The sequence below is a fragment of the Panicum hallii genome, chromosome 5 (assembly GCF_002211085.1).
Source record: "Panicum hallii strain FIL2 chromosome 5, PHallii_v3.1, whole genome shotgun sequence".
Taxonomy (NCBI): Eukaryota; Viridiplantae; Streptophyta; class Magnoliopsida; order Poales; family Poaceae; genus Panicum; species Panicum hallii.
This window is the reverse complement of record NC_038046.1, coordinates 21,198,088-21,214,277: the sequence shown is the minus strand read 5'-3', so window position 1 is coordinate 21,214,277 and position 16,190 is coordinate 21,198,088. Positions and strand designations below refer to the sequence as shown.

General features: G+C 45.2%; 2 protein-coding genes across 5 annotated transcripts; both read left to right on the top strand.

The window, feature by feature from the left end:
- The first annotated feature begins 1,798 nt into the window (after positions 1-1,798).
- On the top strand, positions 1,799-7,233 carry LOC112895158 (putative pentatricopeptide repeat-containing protein At1g64310). Its single transcript, XM_025963041.1, has 2 exons — positions 1,799-3,843; positions 7,172-7,233. Exon 1 carries the CDS (start codon positions 2,101-2,103, stop codon positions 3,784-3,786), a length of 1,686 nt encoding a protein of 561 aa, XP_025818826.1. The 5' UTR covers positions 1,799-2,100; the 3' UTR covers positions 3,787-3,843; positions 7,172-7,233.
- Positions 4,513-10,948, top strand: LOC112895157 (lysM domain receptor-like kinase 3). 4 transcript variants are annotated; one of them, XM_025963038.1, is made up of 12 exons: positions 4,514-6,341; positions 6,629-6,744; positions 7,218-8,195; positions 8,448-8,651; positions 8,729-8,868; positions 8,948-9,037; positions 9,138-9,243; positions 9,586-9,737; positions 9,813-9,910; positions 9,999-10,137; positions 10,261-10,359; positions 10,442-10,948. In XM_025963038.1, exons 3-12 carry the CDS (start codon positions 7,529-7,531, stop codon positions 10,604-10,606), a joined length of 1,860 nt encoding a protein of 619 aa, XP_025818823.1. In that variant the 5' UTR covers positions 4,514-6,341; positions 6,629-6,744; positions 7,218-7,528; the 3' UTR covers positions 10,607-10,948. The 4 variants fall into 4 exon arrangements, with proteins under 4 accessions (XP_025818824.1, XP_025818823.1, XP_025818822.1 ...); XM_025963039.1 differs by having other exon boundaries at positions 4,513-6,744; positions 8,478-8,651; XM_025963037.1 differs by lacking the exon at positions 6,629-6,744.
- The last annotated feature ends 5,242 nt before the right edge of the window (positions 10,949-16,190 follow it).

The following is a 16,190-nucleotide window of genomic DNA, read 5'->3' as shown; positions in this document are numbered from 1 at the left end:
ACTGGATGAAGCTGATTGAAGCTGGGCGTGAACCAGTTGCAACTGGACACAAACTAGTTGCAACTCAGACTGACGCGGTTGCAACTCAGACCAACCCGGTTGCAACTGGACGTGAACCGGTTGCAACTCAAACCGACCCGATTGCAACTGGACACAATCCAATTGCAACTGAGAGGGTGGGTGCATTCTCTATACAAAATGCACTCAAGTGCATTATAACAATACAATATATATATATATATATATGCGCCTGGCAAATATCCAAAACGTTCTTACATGAAGTACACAACCTAAATACACCTCAGGGGTAAAAATATCCAAGTTTTCCTTAGTGCATCGGACGGACCCGACGCCTTCAGGACTTCGCTTCATCTCGACACAAGCTTCACGATGGTGCCACGCGTCCTCCGACCAGACACGCCACCGGTTTTGTGGCTCAAATAGAAAAAACCCGCTGTCGATGGTTTTGAGGCCCAAACCACCAAACCCGCCATCGCTCGGTTTTGAGAACCAAACCGACAAATTCCCTTGCACGAGGCGTGGCTCGACACCGGTTTTGAGTCCAAACCAGTTGAAACCCTCTTGCACACCGCGCATGGCGTGACTCACCAATGTTGACACGTGTCCGGCCTCCGCCAAGTGTCACGATACCTTCATGTCTTTCACACTCCAACGCACAGACAGCCTACTTGAACTTGCCATCGCCTTTCTCCTTGACTTGACCGATGCTGTCTTCATCACCATGTGCTCTTGCTCTTCAGTGAGGCACGTGGATTGTCCATGACTCCACCTGGACTCCTGGATCCCTCAGTCCAAGCCTACTCGCGTCCATCCTTCATCGCCCTTGGGCCATCAGCATAAAACTTTCGCTTGACCTTCGCCTCATGCCGTCGACCATCGTACCACATTCCACTCCTACACATCGTGAGCCAACAGACACAACACACGAGCTGGATTCTCTCGGTGATTTTCCTATATTTTTTATGCTTACTTTGGATGAATTTTTAAAAAACATAGTAAATAAAAAAATCATAAAATAGAAAATCCAATTTTGTTGGACTCCACGTGAGTAGATCTATGCAGTGAATATATAATATAATATAATTTAGTAAAAAATTATTATACTTTTAGATATATACTTTTATGTATTTAATTCATAGATACAATTTTCATGGTCCAATTATGGTGAAATTTTATAGCGGGCTAATCATTATATGCGTACTCATCCTCATTTGATCATGTAAGTTTGAGCAACTGAAGAGTCTCTGATATCGCTTGGAATTTAGTTTCTGATATGCGTGAAGAAAATTAGATTTATGATATGTTTGTGATTTACTATAATTTTTCAAAAATTCAGCTAAAATGATATGTCTGTGATTTACTATGATTTTTCAAAAATTCAGCCAAAATGAACATAAAAGAAAAAAAGGAAAGAAAAAAAAGGAAAACTATTGAGAAAAACCAGCTAAGAAGATTATATGTCTGGTATCGGACGGTTTTATTACCTAGGGAGAAAGTACGAATTCGTCCCAAAATTCAATGCCGTAAAAAAGACTTTTCCAATCTTAATGGTCCAATCCATGCTGGCCCTAGGGCATCGACGGATCCACCACCATCCTGCCGTTAAGGCGTCGGCCCAGCAACGCTTCACCCAGCGGCCTTCTCCCAGCCCAGCAATCTTCATTTTTTTTTAAAGATAAAGATGCCACACCCGTCATTTAAGAGAGAGAGAGAGAGAGAGAGAGAGAGAGGAGGTGAGGCATCCGCGTCCGACCGCGTGCTCCAACGCGGCCGGGTTGGCTTCCGCACCTGGGAAGGCAACCAACCGAGGCCCAGCAAGGCAGCAACCTTCATTCGGCCAATGGGCTCCTGGCAAATGGCGTCTCGCCTCCGCGCGGCAAAATTGGCTGACGAACGGCCAATCAGGGTGGCGGCGGTGAGGTCAGATCGAGGAACGACAGGCCGAGGGGGGCCACGGCTGGATCAGCCCCTCCTGCACACGGGGGGCATGCCGTGCTCCTGACTTGTGACTTGCGAGTCGTGACTCGTGAGACACTCGAGTCTCGCCTTGCCTTGGTTGCTCAGCTACGCGTCCATGGTATGCGCGGGAACCTCCCATGCGCCGCTGCCGCCGCCGCCGCCGCGTCCAGCAATGGTGCCGCCCTCCCTCTCTCCTTCTCCCACACGAAGCAGCTCCACGCGCGCCTCATCCTCGCCTCCCCCGCCCCCGCCGACCTCCGCCTCCTCGTCCTCCGCTCCTACGCCGCGCGCGGAGACCTCGCCTTGGCCCGCCGCCTGCTGGACGAGGCGCCCCGCCCGGCCTCGCCGCTCCTCTACAACGCGATCATCCGCGCCCACGCCCGCCGCCTCGACCTCCCCGCGGCGCTCGCACTCTTCGCCCGCATGCGCCGCTCCGCCACCCCGCCCGACGCGCGCACCTTCGCCTGCGTCGTCCGCGCCTGCGTCGACTGCTCCTGCCCGGGCGCCGTCAAGGTCGTCCATGGCGTCGCGTCATCCCGCGGCATGTGCCGGCATCCGATCGTGGGGAGCGCGCTCGTCAGCGGGTACGCGAAGCTTGGCCTGGTGGACGATGCTCGCCGCGTGTTCGATGGATTGCGTGACCCGGACTTGATTCTCTGGAACTCCATGATGTCTGCGTATGGTTACCAGGGGATGTGGCATGATGGTCTACAGATGTTTTCGGCAATGTGGAGAGCTGGGGAGCAGCCGGATGGGTATTCAATGGTTTCCTTAGTCTCATGCTTCTGGGATCCGGAAGCACTTGCATTTGGTCAAGTGGTTCATGGATTGTGTGTCAAAGGGGGTTTTGACTCCGGGCACCATGTGAGAAGTGCACTTGTTTCCATGTATATGAGATGTGGGTGCATGGAATCTGGCCAAAGCTTGTTTCGTAACTTTCCAGATGCGGATTTGGTTACCTGGTCGTCACTGATTACTGGGCTATTACAAACTGGCAAGTACATGGAGTCATTTGATTTGTTCCGACAAATGTGCTTTACTGGGAGGAGGCCTGACAGAATATTGATTGCTAGTGTTCTTTCCGCATGTGCTTCTACGACTGCTATCAGCTGTACTAGGGAGGTCCATTGTTATGTGGTCAGGCTTGGAGCTGATAAGGACATTAGAGTCTCATCTTCACTAATGGATGCTTATGCAAAATGTGGTTTTGCTGATCTCGGATATTGGGTGTTCCGCCAGATACCTAATAAGAACTCAGTCATGTACAACACGGTCATATCGAACCTTGGATCTCATGGTTTTGCAACTAAGGCCATTGAAGTCCTTGATGAGATGGTCAATGATGACCTGAGGCCTGATAGTGCTACCTTTTCTGCTTTGCTTGCTGCTTGTTGTCATGTGGGAAACTTGGAGGAGGGATGGAAGTTGTTCAGGAGAATGAGGGATGAGTTTGAGATAGTGGTTGAAATGGAGCACTATGTGTACATGGTGAGGCTTCTCGCAACGTTTGGCCAGCTGAAGGAGGCATATGATCTTATTAAAACAATACAAATACAGCCAGATTGTGGTGTATGGGGTGCATTGCTTTGGGGTTGCTGTGTCCACCGTGATTCCAGCCTTGGGAGGATTGTTGCTGAGAAGCTTTTTGAATTCAATCCAGACAAAGCTGCTTACAGGGTCCTGCTCTCAAACCTTTATGCCTCACAAGAGATGTGGTGGGATGCTGAGGAGATTAGGGATGAATTGTCAAAAGAAGAAATGTATAAGAACATAGGGATAAGTTGGGTTGGTGAAGTAAAGAAATGATAGTTAGCATCAGTCACTGAAAAGCATGTCAGATATCAAGTACTCCATTTTCGAAAGGTAATGCGCGGTTTGACCTAATGCATTCTCCAATGTCACACTTTTACCATGAATATCTCATATATTATAATGTATATAACCATAAAATTGACATCATATGAAAGTGTTTCCAACTACAAATCCAATGATATCAAATTTGTATGGTCAAGAGATTAAAATGTTTGAATATTGGATTGCGTGTGTGCCTTATATTTTGAGATGGAGGGAGTTGATATGAACTATGTATTATAATATTATTATGTTCTGGTAGAGAAAATCTTCTGAACCCCACGAAATGTTGTACTTGTAAAATTTTAGCTTAGTATGTTCTTTACTCTGTCCTCAGTTATAATCATGCAAGCCTTAGTTTGCATGCTTGAAACTGCTTACATGTTTGTTGTCGGATAAACTAAAATTTGAGCACTGAGCGAAATCGAGATGCGCTGCCTGGTACATGCAACTTTATTAGGATCAGAACCAAACAAGCCTTAATTACTTGCGCCTTATCTGCTTGCACTTTGGAGTACTAGTTACATGAGAAATCTATTTCTCATTTTCTGCTATGGTAGTCTTACATACAGATAACTGCTGTGCTAGTATGTTGTAGTTTTAATATTTAATATTGCATTACATTCATTTCCTTTCTCAAACTCGATCATACCAATTCCATTTCTGTTTCTTGTAGCTCAACCCACCGAATTGCCCCAACCATAGCCTTCACTCTTTGACAACACCAATCATTTCTGTTAGTTTTGAATTTGGCAGTTTTACAGTATTTATATTAACTCTACCCCTGTTCTGTTACATGTTTCTCAAAAGATATTGAGCATTATAAGTGCCTGTAGGGGGCATCTGGGTTCAAATCCTATCCTGAAGATTTGTTTTTTGAGGTAAGTACAGTTGGGGAGGCCCCTACTGTGGTAAATATATTAAAATAGGGAAAAACTGTACAAACTAAGTTACGGACAAGATCAGAGAAGATCTACAAGATGGGTGAAAAAGAAAGCTGAGGAAGAGAGTGAGCGTGTGTATGTGCGTGTGAGTTAGTGTAAGGAGTCTGTCCAAGCTAGGAAAAGGGCTCTTTTATCATTCTTCCATCTGTGATGGCAGCTCAAACATGTGTGCTAAGAAGGTGCAAGGGTAGAGAGAAGGGGAGAGAGGTGCAATACGTTGAACGATAGGTGCTAGCTTAGCACTTCCTTGCACCTGTTGCTTGTTTTTGCACCCGTTGTAAACAATAAACAAACAATATTCCTCTCCTCTCATTCTCTCTCCAACTCTTCAACCACCACCATGATGCATCTCCATGGGAAAGTTAGAGAGGCTGGTTTTTTTATTAAATGTGGGGCACACCTTGATATGGACTAGCAAGTTTGTATGTTGGAGCTTGTTTACCCAGCAGAGGGAGAAGTCTACATATGCCCCTAACCTATTGCAACTAGACTACTTCAATCCCCAAAGTATAAAACCAGATATTTATCCCCTCAACTTTGTAAAACCGTTTACTTAGCCCCCTCTCCTGGCTTTGCATAGTTGTTTTAGCCACGTGGCATGCTGAGGATGCTGAGGTGGATAGAGATGCTAAGTTGGATGGGCTGACAGGTGGGGCCTTTTAAGTAGGCATGTTCGGAGGTAGCTACTCCTCCCTTCCCCAACACAGTCACGGACACCTGCCAAGCCATCGCTGCCGATCATGGGTCAAGCCGCCATGCCAACCCCACCACACTCCTTACACTCCCCAGCGACGAAATGCCACTACCACCATGTTGGACCACGACGTCCGGGCACTACACCACTGTGCTGCACAATAGGCGCATGTCGAGTAGGAAACGAGCGTGGCCCTTGCTCCGCACCTCTCCGCCATAGACCTTCTCTGTGCCGCCCCAAATCGAGCGTCCGCTGCTCGATTCCATCCGCCGCCCTTGCTCGATCTGAACTCGCTCATTGCCTCTCTAGATCCGCCTACCTGCTCTGGATCCACCTGCTGCCTCTCCGAATTCGGTAGTGCTGCCCGCTCGCATGAGAAGGTGATGCGCTCCTGAGCTCGACGAACTCGAGTGAGCACTCGACACCATGGCTGAAGAGAAGAACAGAGAGAAGAGAGAGATGATGCTAGTGGCGATTTGGGCTCGAGCTCGCCACACCTAAGCCAGAGCCCGCTGCCATGTCGAGCACCTCGGGCCTGAGCTCGCCCCAGCCTACCTCCCTACGCAAGAGCTCCATGTGTCCGACATCCACAAGCAGCACGGGTGGCCGGGTCCGAACTCCTCCGCTGAATCGAGAGGGAGAGCTTGAGCACGGCCCTTGGGGCGGGGGAGAGCTCGAGCACGAGGGTCTCCCCGATGTCGATTTTGCCAACGAGCTTGTTCGGGGCAGGCGCAGGGAGAAACCGTGCGCGCGGTGGAGGAAGGAATAGAAGTCGCGAAGAGGAGATGCTTTTACATGTGGACCCCAAGTATCAACCTGTCCATCTCAGCATGCCACATGGATAAAACCACTATGCTAAACCATGAGAGGGGGTAAGTAAATTGTTTTGCAATATTGAGGGGGTTAAATATCCGATTTTATAGTTTGGTAGCATGGGGGATGAAGTAGTCTAGTTGCAATAAGTTGGGGGGGCGGGTGTCATGTAGACTTCTTCCGCTAGTAGAGCACCTTGTGATGTGTTTGGGCTTCCACATTGCTAAAGAAATGTACACTAGAGCTTCCCTGAGCCTGCAGAGCAGCATCTTCTACAAACTGGTGCTTCCATGAAGAGAGCCTTGTCTGCTTATTTTCAAATTTAAGGTTATTTCTTTGTTTCCAGATATTCCAGGCAGCAATGATGGACACGTCCATTTAAAGAAGCTGTTGATTGTTTTGCTTTGTTTCTATCATCATGCTGAAAAGAATCCTGGAGAAATTTCCCTCGGTCAAACAGGGGTAAAAGTTAAAGTAGTCTATTGTTAAATTTTGTTTGTGTCCCCCAGCACACAGCACAGATTGTTTTAGATCCCTTATTGGCACAATCTTTTTAGGAAGACAACTGGATATAGTACATGTCAAATGATACCCTTATAAGTACAGCATCTCTACCATTTTATAGCTCTGTCGTTGCATGTGTTTGGCTAATGGTGAAATCAATGATATATGCTGGAGTGTGAACTTTATATGTTTTGTTATTTGTGCAGTAATGTTGCCATACTTTAATGCTCTGCTGCAGTATTAGCGAGAAATACTAATAGCACATTTTCATTTGTATCCATCCGTGTTGAATTGAACGAATGAATAGTCAACATGCTGTGTCAGTCTCCCTTAGCAAACAGCCTATGTCATGCTGTCCTTTTCAGTTCTTTATTATGTTTTTCAGGTTTAGAAGTATAATAATTAACTCTAAACCATGCAAAATATGCCAGATGTTGGAAGCAAGAGACAAGCTTGACTCCTTCATAGTCCATGAGGTCTGCAGCTAGCTGGCCAATTTGTTTAGAATTGGACTAGAGTTGGTGGACATTATGAAAGCTCAAATACTCTATAATGTCATTTTCCAATGCTCCAAATCATTTAGAGCTTCAGGGAAGCGGATTTAACAAGGAACAACAGTTGTGTGCCAGGTAATTGACATCCCAGGAAGTCCAAGGTATCGTACAAGCACTAGAAGACAAGTTTGTGCTACAAATAAACATCCTTTGTAACCAAATTTCATTTGCCTCTCCGCTTGCTCACCATGGCCAAACTTGGTTCCCTGTTCTTCCTCACCTTGTTTCTGCAACACCACCATACCAGCGCGTCTTTGATTGATAGGCAAAGAAGCATAGCATCAACTGCAGAATGGCAACCCATGCACTGCAATGCTGTGCCCATCAACCCCTCATGCAACTCATTCCTCTATGTCACTCCTGAAGGGCGTAACTTGTCAGAGATAGTCTCTGTCTTCAGTGGGAATGCATCTCTCATCCAGCCTATCAAGCGACTCTCTGGTTCAGAGGACCTGTTGGTGGGTGTGTCATGCATGTGTGAGGCTATCAACGACACCCTGACTTCTTTCTTTCATGACACTCAATACAAAGTGGAGAAGGGTGATACACCTGATACTGTCAAGACCAAAAAATTCAGTGGGCTTGCAATGAATATTGGTGACGGCAAGGTACTGATTGCAAATGAGACTGAGACGATTACGGTTCACCTTCCATGTGGGTGTTCCCCAACAGCATCAGATGGAGTCTTGTCTTATGCAGTGCAGGAGGAAGATACCCTGAGCACTATTTCAAGCTTGTTCAGATCAAGTTCACAAGATATCTTAAACTTGAATCCAAGTGTAACGAATCCTGATTTCATCAAACCAGGGTGGATCTTGTTTATCCCGATGGGAGTTACTGGATCTTCTAAGAAAAGTGAGTCAATGATTATTCCCAACTAAATTTTTTCATAGTTAACTTTTTGTAAATTACTTAACTCGTGCATGCGGCTTTTGCTACAAGATATTTGTACCATCGGCATTCTACATTTCGTATAATATGAGAAGCAGACAATTCTTTTCTGTGAAATTTAATTTCTTTCGTCAATCAATAAGTGCTATTTTCTGCCGCATGCTAACTGAAAGTTAACATGTTGCCTTCTTTTTTCTTGATTTTGATCACTTTTAGAGATTGGTAATTTGTCAATCATCATAGCAGCATCCATATCAGCTGCAATACTGCTCCTCTGTGTGTTCACTGTCATCCTTCGCCTCAAAAGGAGGTCTTCTCAGCACAATGTTGAAGCACCGGAGATTAAAATGGAGAGAGCTCCCAGCAACACAAGCATTGCTGCTCTGGAGAGCCGTTTCTTTCCTTCCATAAGAATACCAGGTTTAGCGTGCTACCTTACTCTCATAAATATTTAGCTAAACATACATATCTCATTACTCTGAATTAATTGTTTGCAGATATTGATCCATTCCAAACAGAGAGGCCTGTGATTTTCAGCTTGAAAGTAGTTGGAGATGCTACTGCAAATTTCGATGAGAAAAGAAAGATTGGTGAGGGAGGATATGGGAGTGTTTACCTTGGTTTCATAGGAGCACATGTAAGATTATCTCTATAATCCGATGCCGGCTATTGTATACATGAAGCAAAAAGATCCTTATGTGTGACTTTGATCGCAGGAAATTGCAGTTAAGAAGATGAAAGCAAGCAAATCAAAGGAGTTCTTTGCAGAGCTGAAAGTTCTGTGCAAAGTGCATCATATAAACGTGGTATGTAGTTAATTCATAGGACCTAGGAGGAAATGAATATCTTTGTATGATATCATTTACAAGTAAATGCAAACTTTTCTAACACTTAAATTACACAAAGGTTGAGTTGATTGGTTATGCTGCTGGGGATGATCACCTGTACCTTGTGTACGAATATGTCCAGAATGGTTCACTTAATGATCATCTACACGATCCATTGCTGAAAGGTATGCAACAGAAAGACAATGATGGAATTGTGTCAAGTTTAAGCAGTGCTCCCTCCAGTAAATGGAATTTAAAACTAATATAATTTTGGTAGTCAATGTCTTTATGGATATTTATGTATGCCATCTAGATACTTTTTTCATAAGATTTTTATTTTAATATTTTGTTTGTCAGGTTCCATAAATGCATTACCAATAAACTAGAGACCAGAATTATTTAAAATTGCAAACAATATCCGTTCTTATAAAAAAATTTGGAATCAGGAATTTCTTGTATTATATGAACCGGTGCATGTCATTGAGTTTAAACAGAAACAATCTTGTTTTCATGAGAATTTCTTTTAGGTCACCAGCCTCTTTCATGGACTGCAAGAACACAGGTAGCATTGGATGCAGCACGTGGTATTGAGTATATCCATGACCATACAAAGGCCTGCTACGTGCATCGTGACATCAAAACTAGCAATATTCTGCTTGATAATGGATTAAGAGCTAAAGTGAGTTCCTTTTGAACCATCAAATTTTAGTGTGCCTGCTCAGATATCACCAGCTTATTATAACCTGTTTAACAGGTTGCAGATTTTGGGCTAGTGAAGCTCGTTCAGCGCAGCGATGAAGAAGAATGTGTGGCGACTCGTTTAGTTGGAACACCAGGCTACCTTCCGCCTGAGTTAGTTTTCTTTTGAATTTTATGTGCACTTCAACCAGCTGATGCAATTTCATATGTAGTACTCAAACGTATGAATATAATGCTGCAGATCAGTTCTTGAACTTCACATGACTACCAAGTCTGATGTGTACGCATTTGGAGTAGTTCTTGCAGAGCTCATCACTGGACTCCGTGCCCTTATGCGGGATAATAAAGAAGTCAATAAGATGAAGTCACTTATCTCAATTGTAAGAGCCCATGAAAACACTTAACGTCTGGTTTTATTCATTTTGTGGTTTGCTTGCTGATTTTCAGCAAGGTTATATCATTAATCCAATGGAAACGATAAATATATGTCATTCTGTCCACAGATGAGGAAAGCCTTCAAATCAGAAGATCTAGAGAGCTCAATGGAGACTATTATAGATCCCAACTTGAAGGACAACTACCCAATTGAAGAAGTTTGCAAGGTTATTGAAAGGAAAATGTGTATACCCGCTATTTGATTGAAACATCTTGGTTAATTGAATCTTTCCTTCATCTTTTTTATAGATGGCAAACATTTCGATGTGGTGCCTAAGTGAGGATCCAATGAACCGGCCTGAAATGAGGGACATCATGCCAACTCTTTCTCAAATCCATCTGACCTCAATCGAGTGGGAAGCATCACTTGGAGGTGATGGTGAAGTATTTAGTGGTGTTTCCATCGGTAGATGATCAGACGCCATGCTTTCACGTGGAGAAGAAGAATGCACTCCTTATAATTTTATTTGATGGAGAATGGTTCTTGCACTGCCGTGTGTGAATTTATTCCATTCTTGTGAACTTTTTGAACTGTTCACTTTTCGTATGAGGCTCTTCTTGCAAGCTTGTTCTCAAGGACATTCTTATCCATAGTACTCGCGCAACTGTACGTGTATACATATATGTTATTCTTTTGGGATTTAGCTGTAACAATCTCTCGGCAAGCTAAAATCTAGATTGGAATCATCATAATGATGAGTTACTGTAATGTGTATGCTGTTGAAACAAAGACTACTAACTTGAGCTGTTTGTTAACTTCTGGTACGGTTCCCCTATACCTGTTGTTGCCAATGTTCGCTGGCTCGGTGCTTGGTAGTTGGCACTGCTACTGCGCTAGTTCTTGAGCGATTTTTCACCTTCCCTGAAGTTTGTGTACTAGGTCTAATATTTGTAAGAGGCGGTATCATAAAAAAGGATGCAGGCCGGCCGGCCGGTCATCATTCTTCTGTTTCGAGATAGGAGCTACGCAGGATGCTTTTCTTGTCCAGGATAGGATAATGGGACAAGCAGTCGCCACTTGTTTAATCTCGGCACACCAGAATGAGTAAGGAACAGGCCAGACATATAATTCGACATTGGCCACCAGGCGTCGTTGAGTTTGTTGTCTTGTGCCATTTGGTTCTAAATTAAACGTCTGCCTAAAAATTATTCAGCTTCGCCACCTACTACAGTTTCTTTTTTTTTGGATAAATTGCCACCTACTTGTTCATCCTTCAACTATACGACGTGTTTGCATGGCGTATGCACTGAAAATATATACTGCACCACGACCGGGCGCAAATGTGAATGACGCCCGGTGGTTTGATTTGTTGAATATAAATGCAAAAGTCAAATTTGGTTATTTCCCAACCTGGGAATTACGTCAATTTCAACTAACAAATTCAAGGTTTGGATGTCTTATTTCGGGATTTATTCTTCTACTACTATGGTTTAGATTACTATATGTCGGTATTTTACCGGCTGCCCACCGAGGAGTATACCCGAGGTGGTAAATTTAGTTGAGGAGACGCCGAGATCAGGAACTCAAAGGTGCAAGAAACATAAGATTTAGACAGGTTCGGGCCGCAAGGTGCGTAATACCCTACGTCCTGTATGGTGGTTTGTATTGCCTTGGGTGTTGATAATGTATCTTGAGGGGGTCCCTGCCCCCCTTATATATCCGGGAGGATAGGGTTACATGAATCCTAGTCCAATACTAGCCAAGGAGTCGTACTCGAGTACAACTCGAGTAGTTTCCTTCTGTACCGACTAGTCTTACTCTCATACGAGTAGAGAACAACGTAAATAAGAGATAAGACAAACCTTATCTCCTAATCCTATTTGAACTACATTATGTACACAGTCCCGTAGTCCCGGGTTTGAAAAGCCTCCGAGCTCTTCGTAGCTGAGTACTGCAGGCTTCTCGAGTACTTTCGAAGCAGTCTTCGATTTCTTTTGAAGCTCCGTCTTGAAGTTCTTCTTCGAGTACTTTCTTGGCTGCATCAAATCTATGAGGTGCTCATGCCCCGAATTACTTCTTTGGTATGGTGTGCGATTGAAAAATCGCACTCCATATGGAGTAGCGCCTGAGCCTTAGGTTGAATCGGAGAATCAGGCTGAGGGTCACATTAGTTTTGAATCGTCCTTACTTACTTTTCAAATAAATTCGAAAAAATAAGTAGTCGATGCCACGTATCCCGCAGCCCCCGAGCCTTGAATCCAAATCTCTCAGGTTTGGAAATAAGGATACAAAGGTCGTGGCATACCGTGAAAAAATGTTCCCATGATAAATAACTGGTGTGATGGTACGAATGATGGAAGTTAGACTTGGAATTCGAAAAACCCCTTTTTCGGGACAATTAACCCTGAAAAAATGATTAATCGAATATTTTATCTAAACAATCCACTAAATGACCCCTCATCTTCCGAAAAACGATACTTCAACTTCGAAACAGTAAAACTGTATCCTGTCGCTGGTTATTTAACCCCGCGGTAACGTCAGGTAAAATCCGTGCTTCCAATCTGCAATCCGCCAAGAAATTTCTGAATCCCCCAATCAGAGCCGCACTCCGCCTTTACACCCTTGAAAAAACTCCAATCTAGCCAAATCTCTCCGCCCCTTTCTCCGCAGCCCCCGAGCAACTCGTGGCGAGCAGATCTAGAAATGATGCCCAAGAGATCCAACGAGAAGGATGGGAAGGGGAAGGAGTCGCAGCCGCCGTCTGGGGAATGGACTCACAGTAAGTGCTCCAACAATGATCTCATGAAACTTATTTCCGAGGGTTTGCTTCAAGAAAAAAGTCTTATCAACTGGCACCTCTCTTTTCGCGAACCTCTTCCCATGGAAAATGTAGACGAAATCATCACATTTTACCATTTTGCCGAACGGGGGTTGGCCCTCCCCTCTTGCTCTTTGTTCCGAGGCCTTCTTTATTTCTACGGGCTTGAGCTCCATCACCTCAATCCGAATTCAATTTGTCACATTGCCATCTTCATCCAGAGTGGAACACCGAACTCTCCAGAGGAGACCTGGACCAAGTCGACGAGTTGCTTGCCATCATAGCAGCTCATAAAGAAATAGGAGTGACCGGAGCGTTTGTGATGTTTTCCTTCTTCAAACGCCGGATCCAGCCAATCCAACAACGCCATACACTAGGCTTCGAGTACATAGGCGCTGAAGATCCCTCTTGGATGTGCGCAGAGGAGTTGACTGACGACGCAGCGCTCATCCGGGTCAAGCGAGTGCTGCTGGATGTGAACGCAGTTCCCTACGTCCTGCAGTTATTTTCTGCGCAAAATCCTCCAAAACCGGTAAGTATTCGACTACTTTTTAGAACAAGTTCTGCTGTTCTGGCACTGCTAACTGAAAATCTTCTGCAGGGACACACAGAATTGTACCGGAGCTATCCACCACAACCCGACATCCCCCGACCAGACCACCTTCTTCCTAGCGCCGCGGCAGAATCAAAAAAGGCTCAAGCGTCCAAAGCTCAACCAAGCGACAAAACAACCGAAAGCGAGAGCCCCCTGGCGAAAAGGGATGGCGAAAAGGGAAACTGAAGGGAAGGCGAGAAGGAACAACTCCCCCAGACCATCCGTGGAGTTGACCAAAACTCTGCATTTGGTCCCGCGGGGTCATCAGTTAGTGCGCAAACGGAAAGCGCATGTAGTCGACTCCTCCAAGTATGAACGTGCTGCCCTGTTGAGTTGTCAAATATCGGAATTATTGCATGCCAACACTATCTTTTTGCAGTCCTTCTGCTTCTTCTCCCGACCCCAAATGCCAAGAGGTAGACGAGACCGGATTCACTGGGAATGATGATCCAGCAGATGATGCCGCAGAAACTGCTAGGACGGACCCATCGACTACTTCAGCAGGGACGGTTACCATCGCCGTGGTGGGCACCGCGCAATCAGCTGGTGTGAGCCCGCCGCTGGCAACGAGCACCGTGGTTGAAATACCACGGGCCTTAAGAATAAAGAAAGCTGTTATGAAGAAATCTTCGCTGTAAGTGTAGATCTCGCTTGCATAATGCATATCCTATTCTTGTCGACTTGTATACGGTTACCATTGCCGTGGCGGGCACCGTGCAATCAGCTGGTGTGAGCCCGCCGCCGGCAACGAGCACCGTGGTTGAAATACCACGGGCCTTAAGAATAAAGAAAGCTGTTATGAAGAAATCTTCGCTGTAAGTGTAGATCTCGCTTGCATAATGCATATCCTATTCTTGTCGACTTGTATAGTAATATAACTGATTCTACTTCATTAGATCTATCAGTGACATGAGGTTTAAGCCAAAGCCTACCATGGCTACTCCAGCCCCCGAGTCGCCAGCCCGCGACAAGCCAGCCCCCGAGGAGGAGACAACACTGCCCGACCCGTCACCCCCCGAGCCCCGGCAACCAGAAGCCAGTGCCGGTGGCAAAAAACAAGTCGAGGCCACAAATGCCACTCCTGCAGAGGGCACAAGTAAGTGTCTGACCGCCCACAGCTAACTGCTTAGACCACAGACATCATGTACTGAATGCATCTTGACTTGCAGGTACCCAACAACCATCTACTGAACAGGCTGCAGGGACCTCCAGGAGCCCTGGAGATATACTGGTGGCTGGAGGCGGATACCAGAATATCATCACCACAGATCTAGTGGATGATCCGATCCTGACGGACAACAACATACGATACTTTAAGAAGATCTCCAAAGAGTTGTACAATTTTACCCTAGTAAGGCATGATTACTCTTCTACCATTATACGTTGTCGAGTTGCTTATCTTAATCTTCCCCTTATGCAAGATGCGATCAAGCTCTCGCAACAGAAATCCGAAAAACTGAAGGCAGTCATGAGTGGCCACCAGGAACTCAAAGCAAAGGAGCGACGCATATCAAAAGAGCAAACGAAGAATATATATCTTCAGAGAGAACTCGACAAGCTGAAACTGGAGCGAACGCGAGAAACCCCCGAGCCTTTTACGGACTGCTCCATCACCGCTAGGCCAAAACGTACATCACCGCCGGTTCGGCCACCCGTTTGATGATAGTCGGCGGTGATGGGGTGGCGCATCAGCGCCGCGTCCAAAACCGGTGGTGATGCTCGTTAAAAAAAAAACCTCAACCGCTGCTGCCCACCAAGCCACTCCTGCCACCCGCGCGCTGCGACTGTGGGGGACTCCGCGCCGGCAGCCTGCGCTGCAGGAGAGGAGGAGGGGAGGGGCGGCGGCGGAGGTGGCAGCAGGGGAGAGGAGGAGCGGCGGATGTCACACCCTAAAATATTTAATTTTAGGATGTGAATGACTTTAGAATATGTTCATCTATCTTTAGAGTTTTTCGAGGATTTTTTAGATTTTTTTGCATTTATTCTTATTTTTCCCAAGAGCTAAATCTCTTTATTGGAATGTTCTCCAATCTTTTTTATGGACTCCGTGTACTTTATTTGGACTCGTCATGTCCCAAGATTTTCCCCCAAATTTTTTTTCAAATCTTCAGTATATATTTTTCATGGTTTAAAATATCTATCTAGAATTTTTTAGATTTATTTTAAGCTTGAAAATATATTCTGGAAATAAATTCGTTTTCTTTTCATCTCGAGCTGGATTCAACTAGTTTTGGGTCTATTCCACCTAAATCTTAGAATCGTGCTGCGTGCAAGCTTGAGCTTGACCACCACCATAATCTCATCATCTGTCGCGTTTTGTCGATAAAAAATAAATCAAAAGTTTCTTCTTGAGGTATCGAAGTAAACACTCTTGCTTTTGCCTTTTTTCCTTTCCTTTCTGAAGCTTAATTGCTCGTCGAAGCTTGCTGACCGCCAATCACCGCTGATCGCCTCCCTTCGCCAAGTTGGAGTTATCTAGAAGCTTTCTCGTTTCCCCTTTCTTTTTTTCTTTCATTCTCTCTGTTCCCAATTTTCTCACCATACTTGGATTGAGGTATTTCTTTATTGTCAATCCTGTTTCCTCTATCCGATCCGACACCCTAAGGTGCTCCATCAAGTTTCTCATCCTCTAATCTTTCTCCCC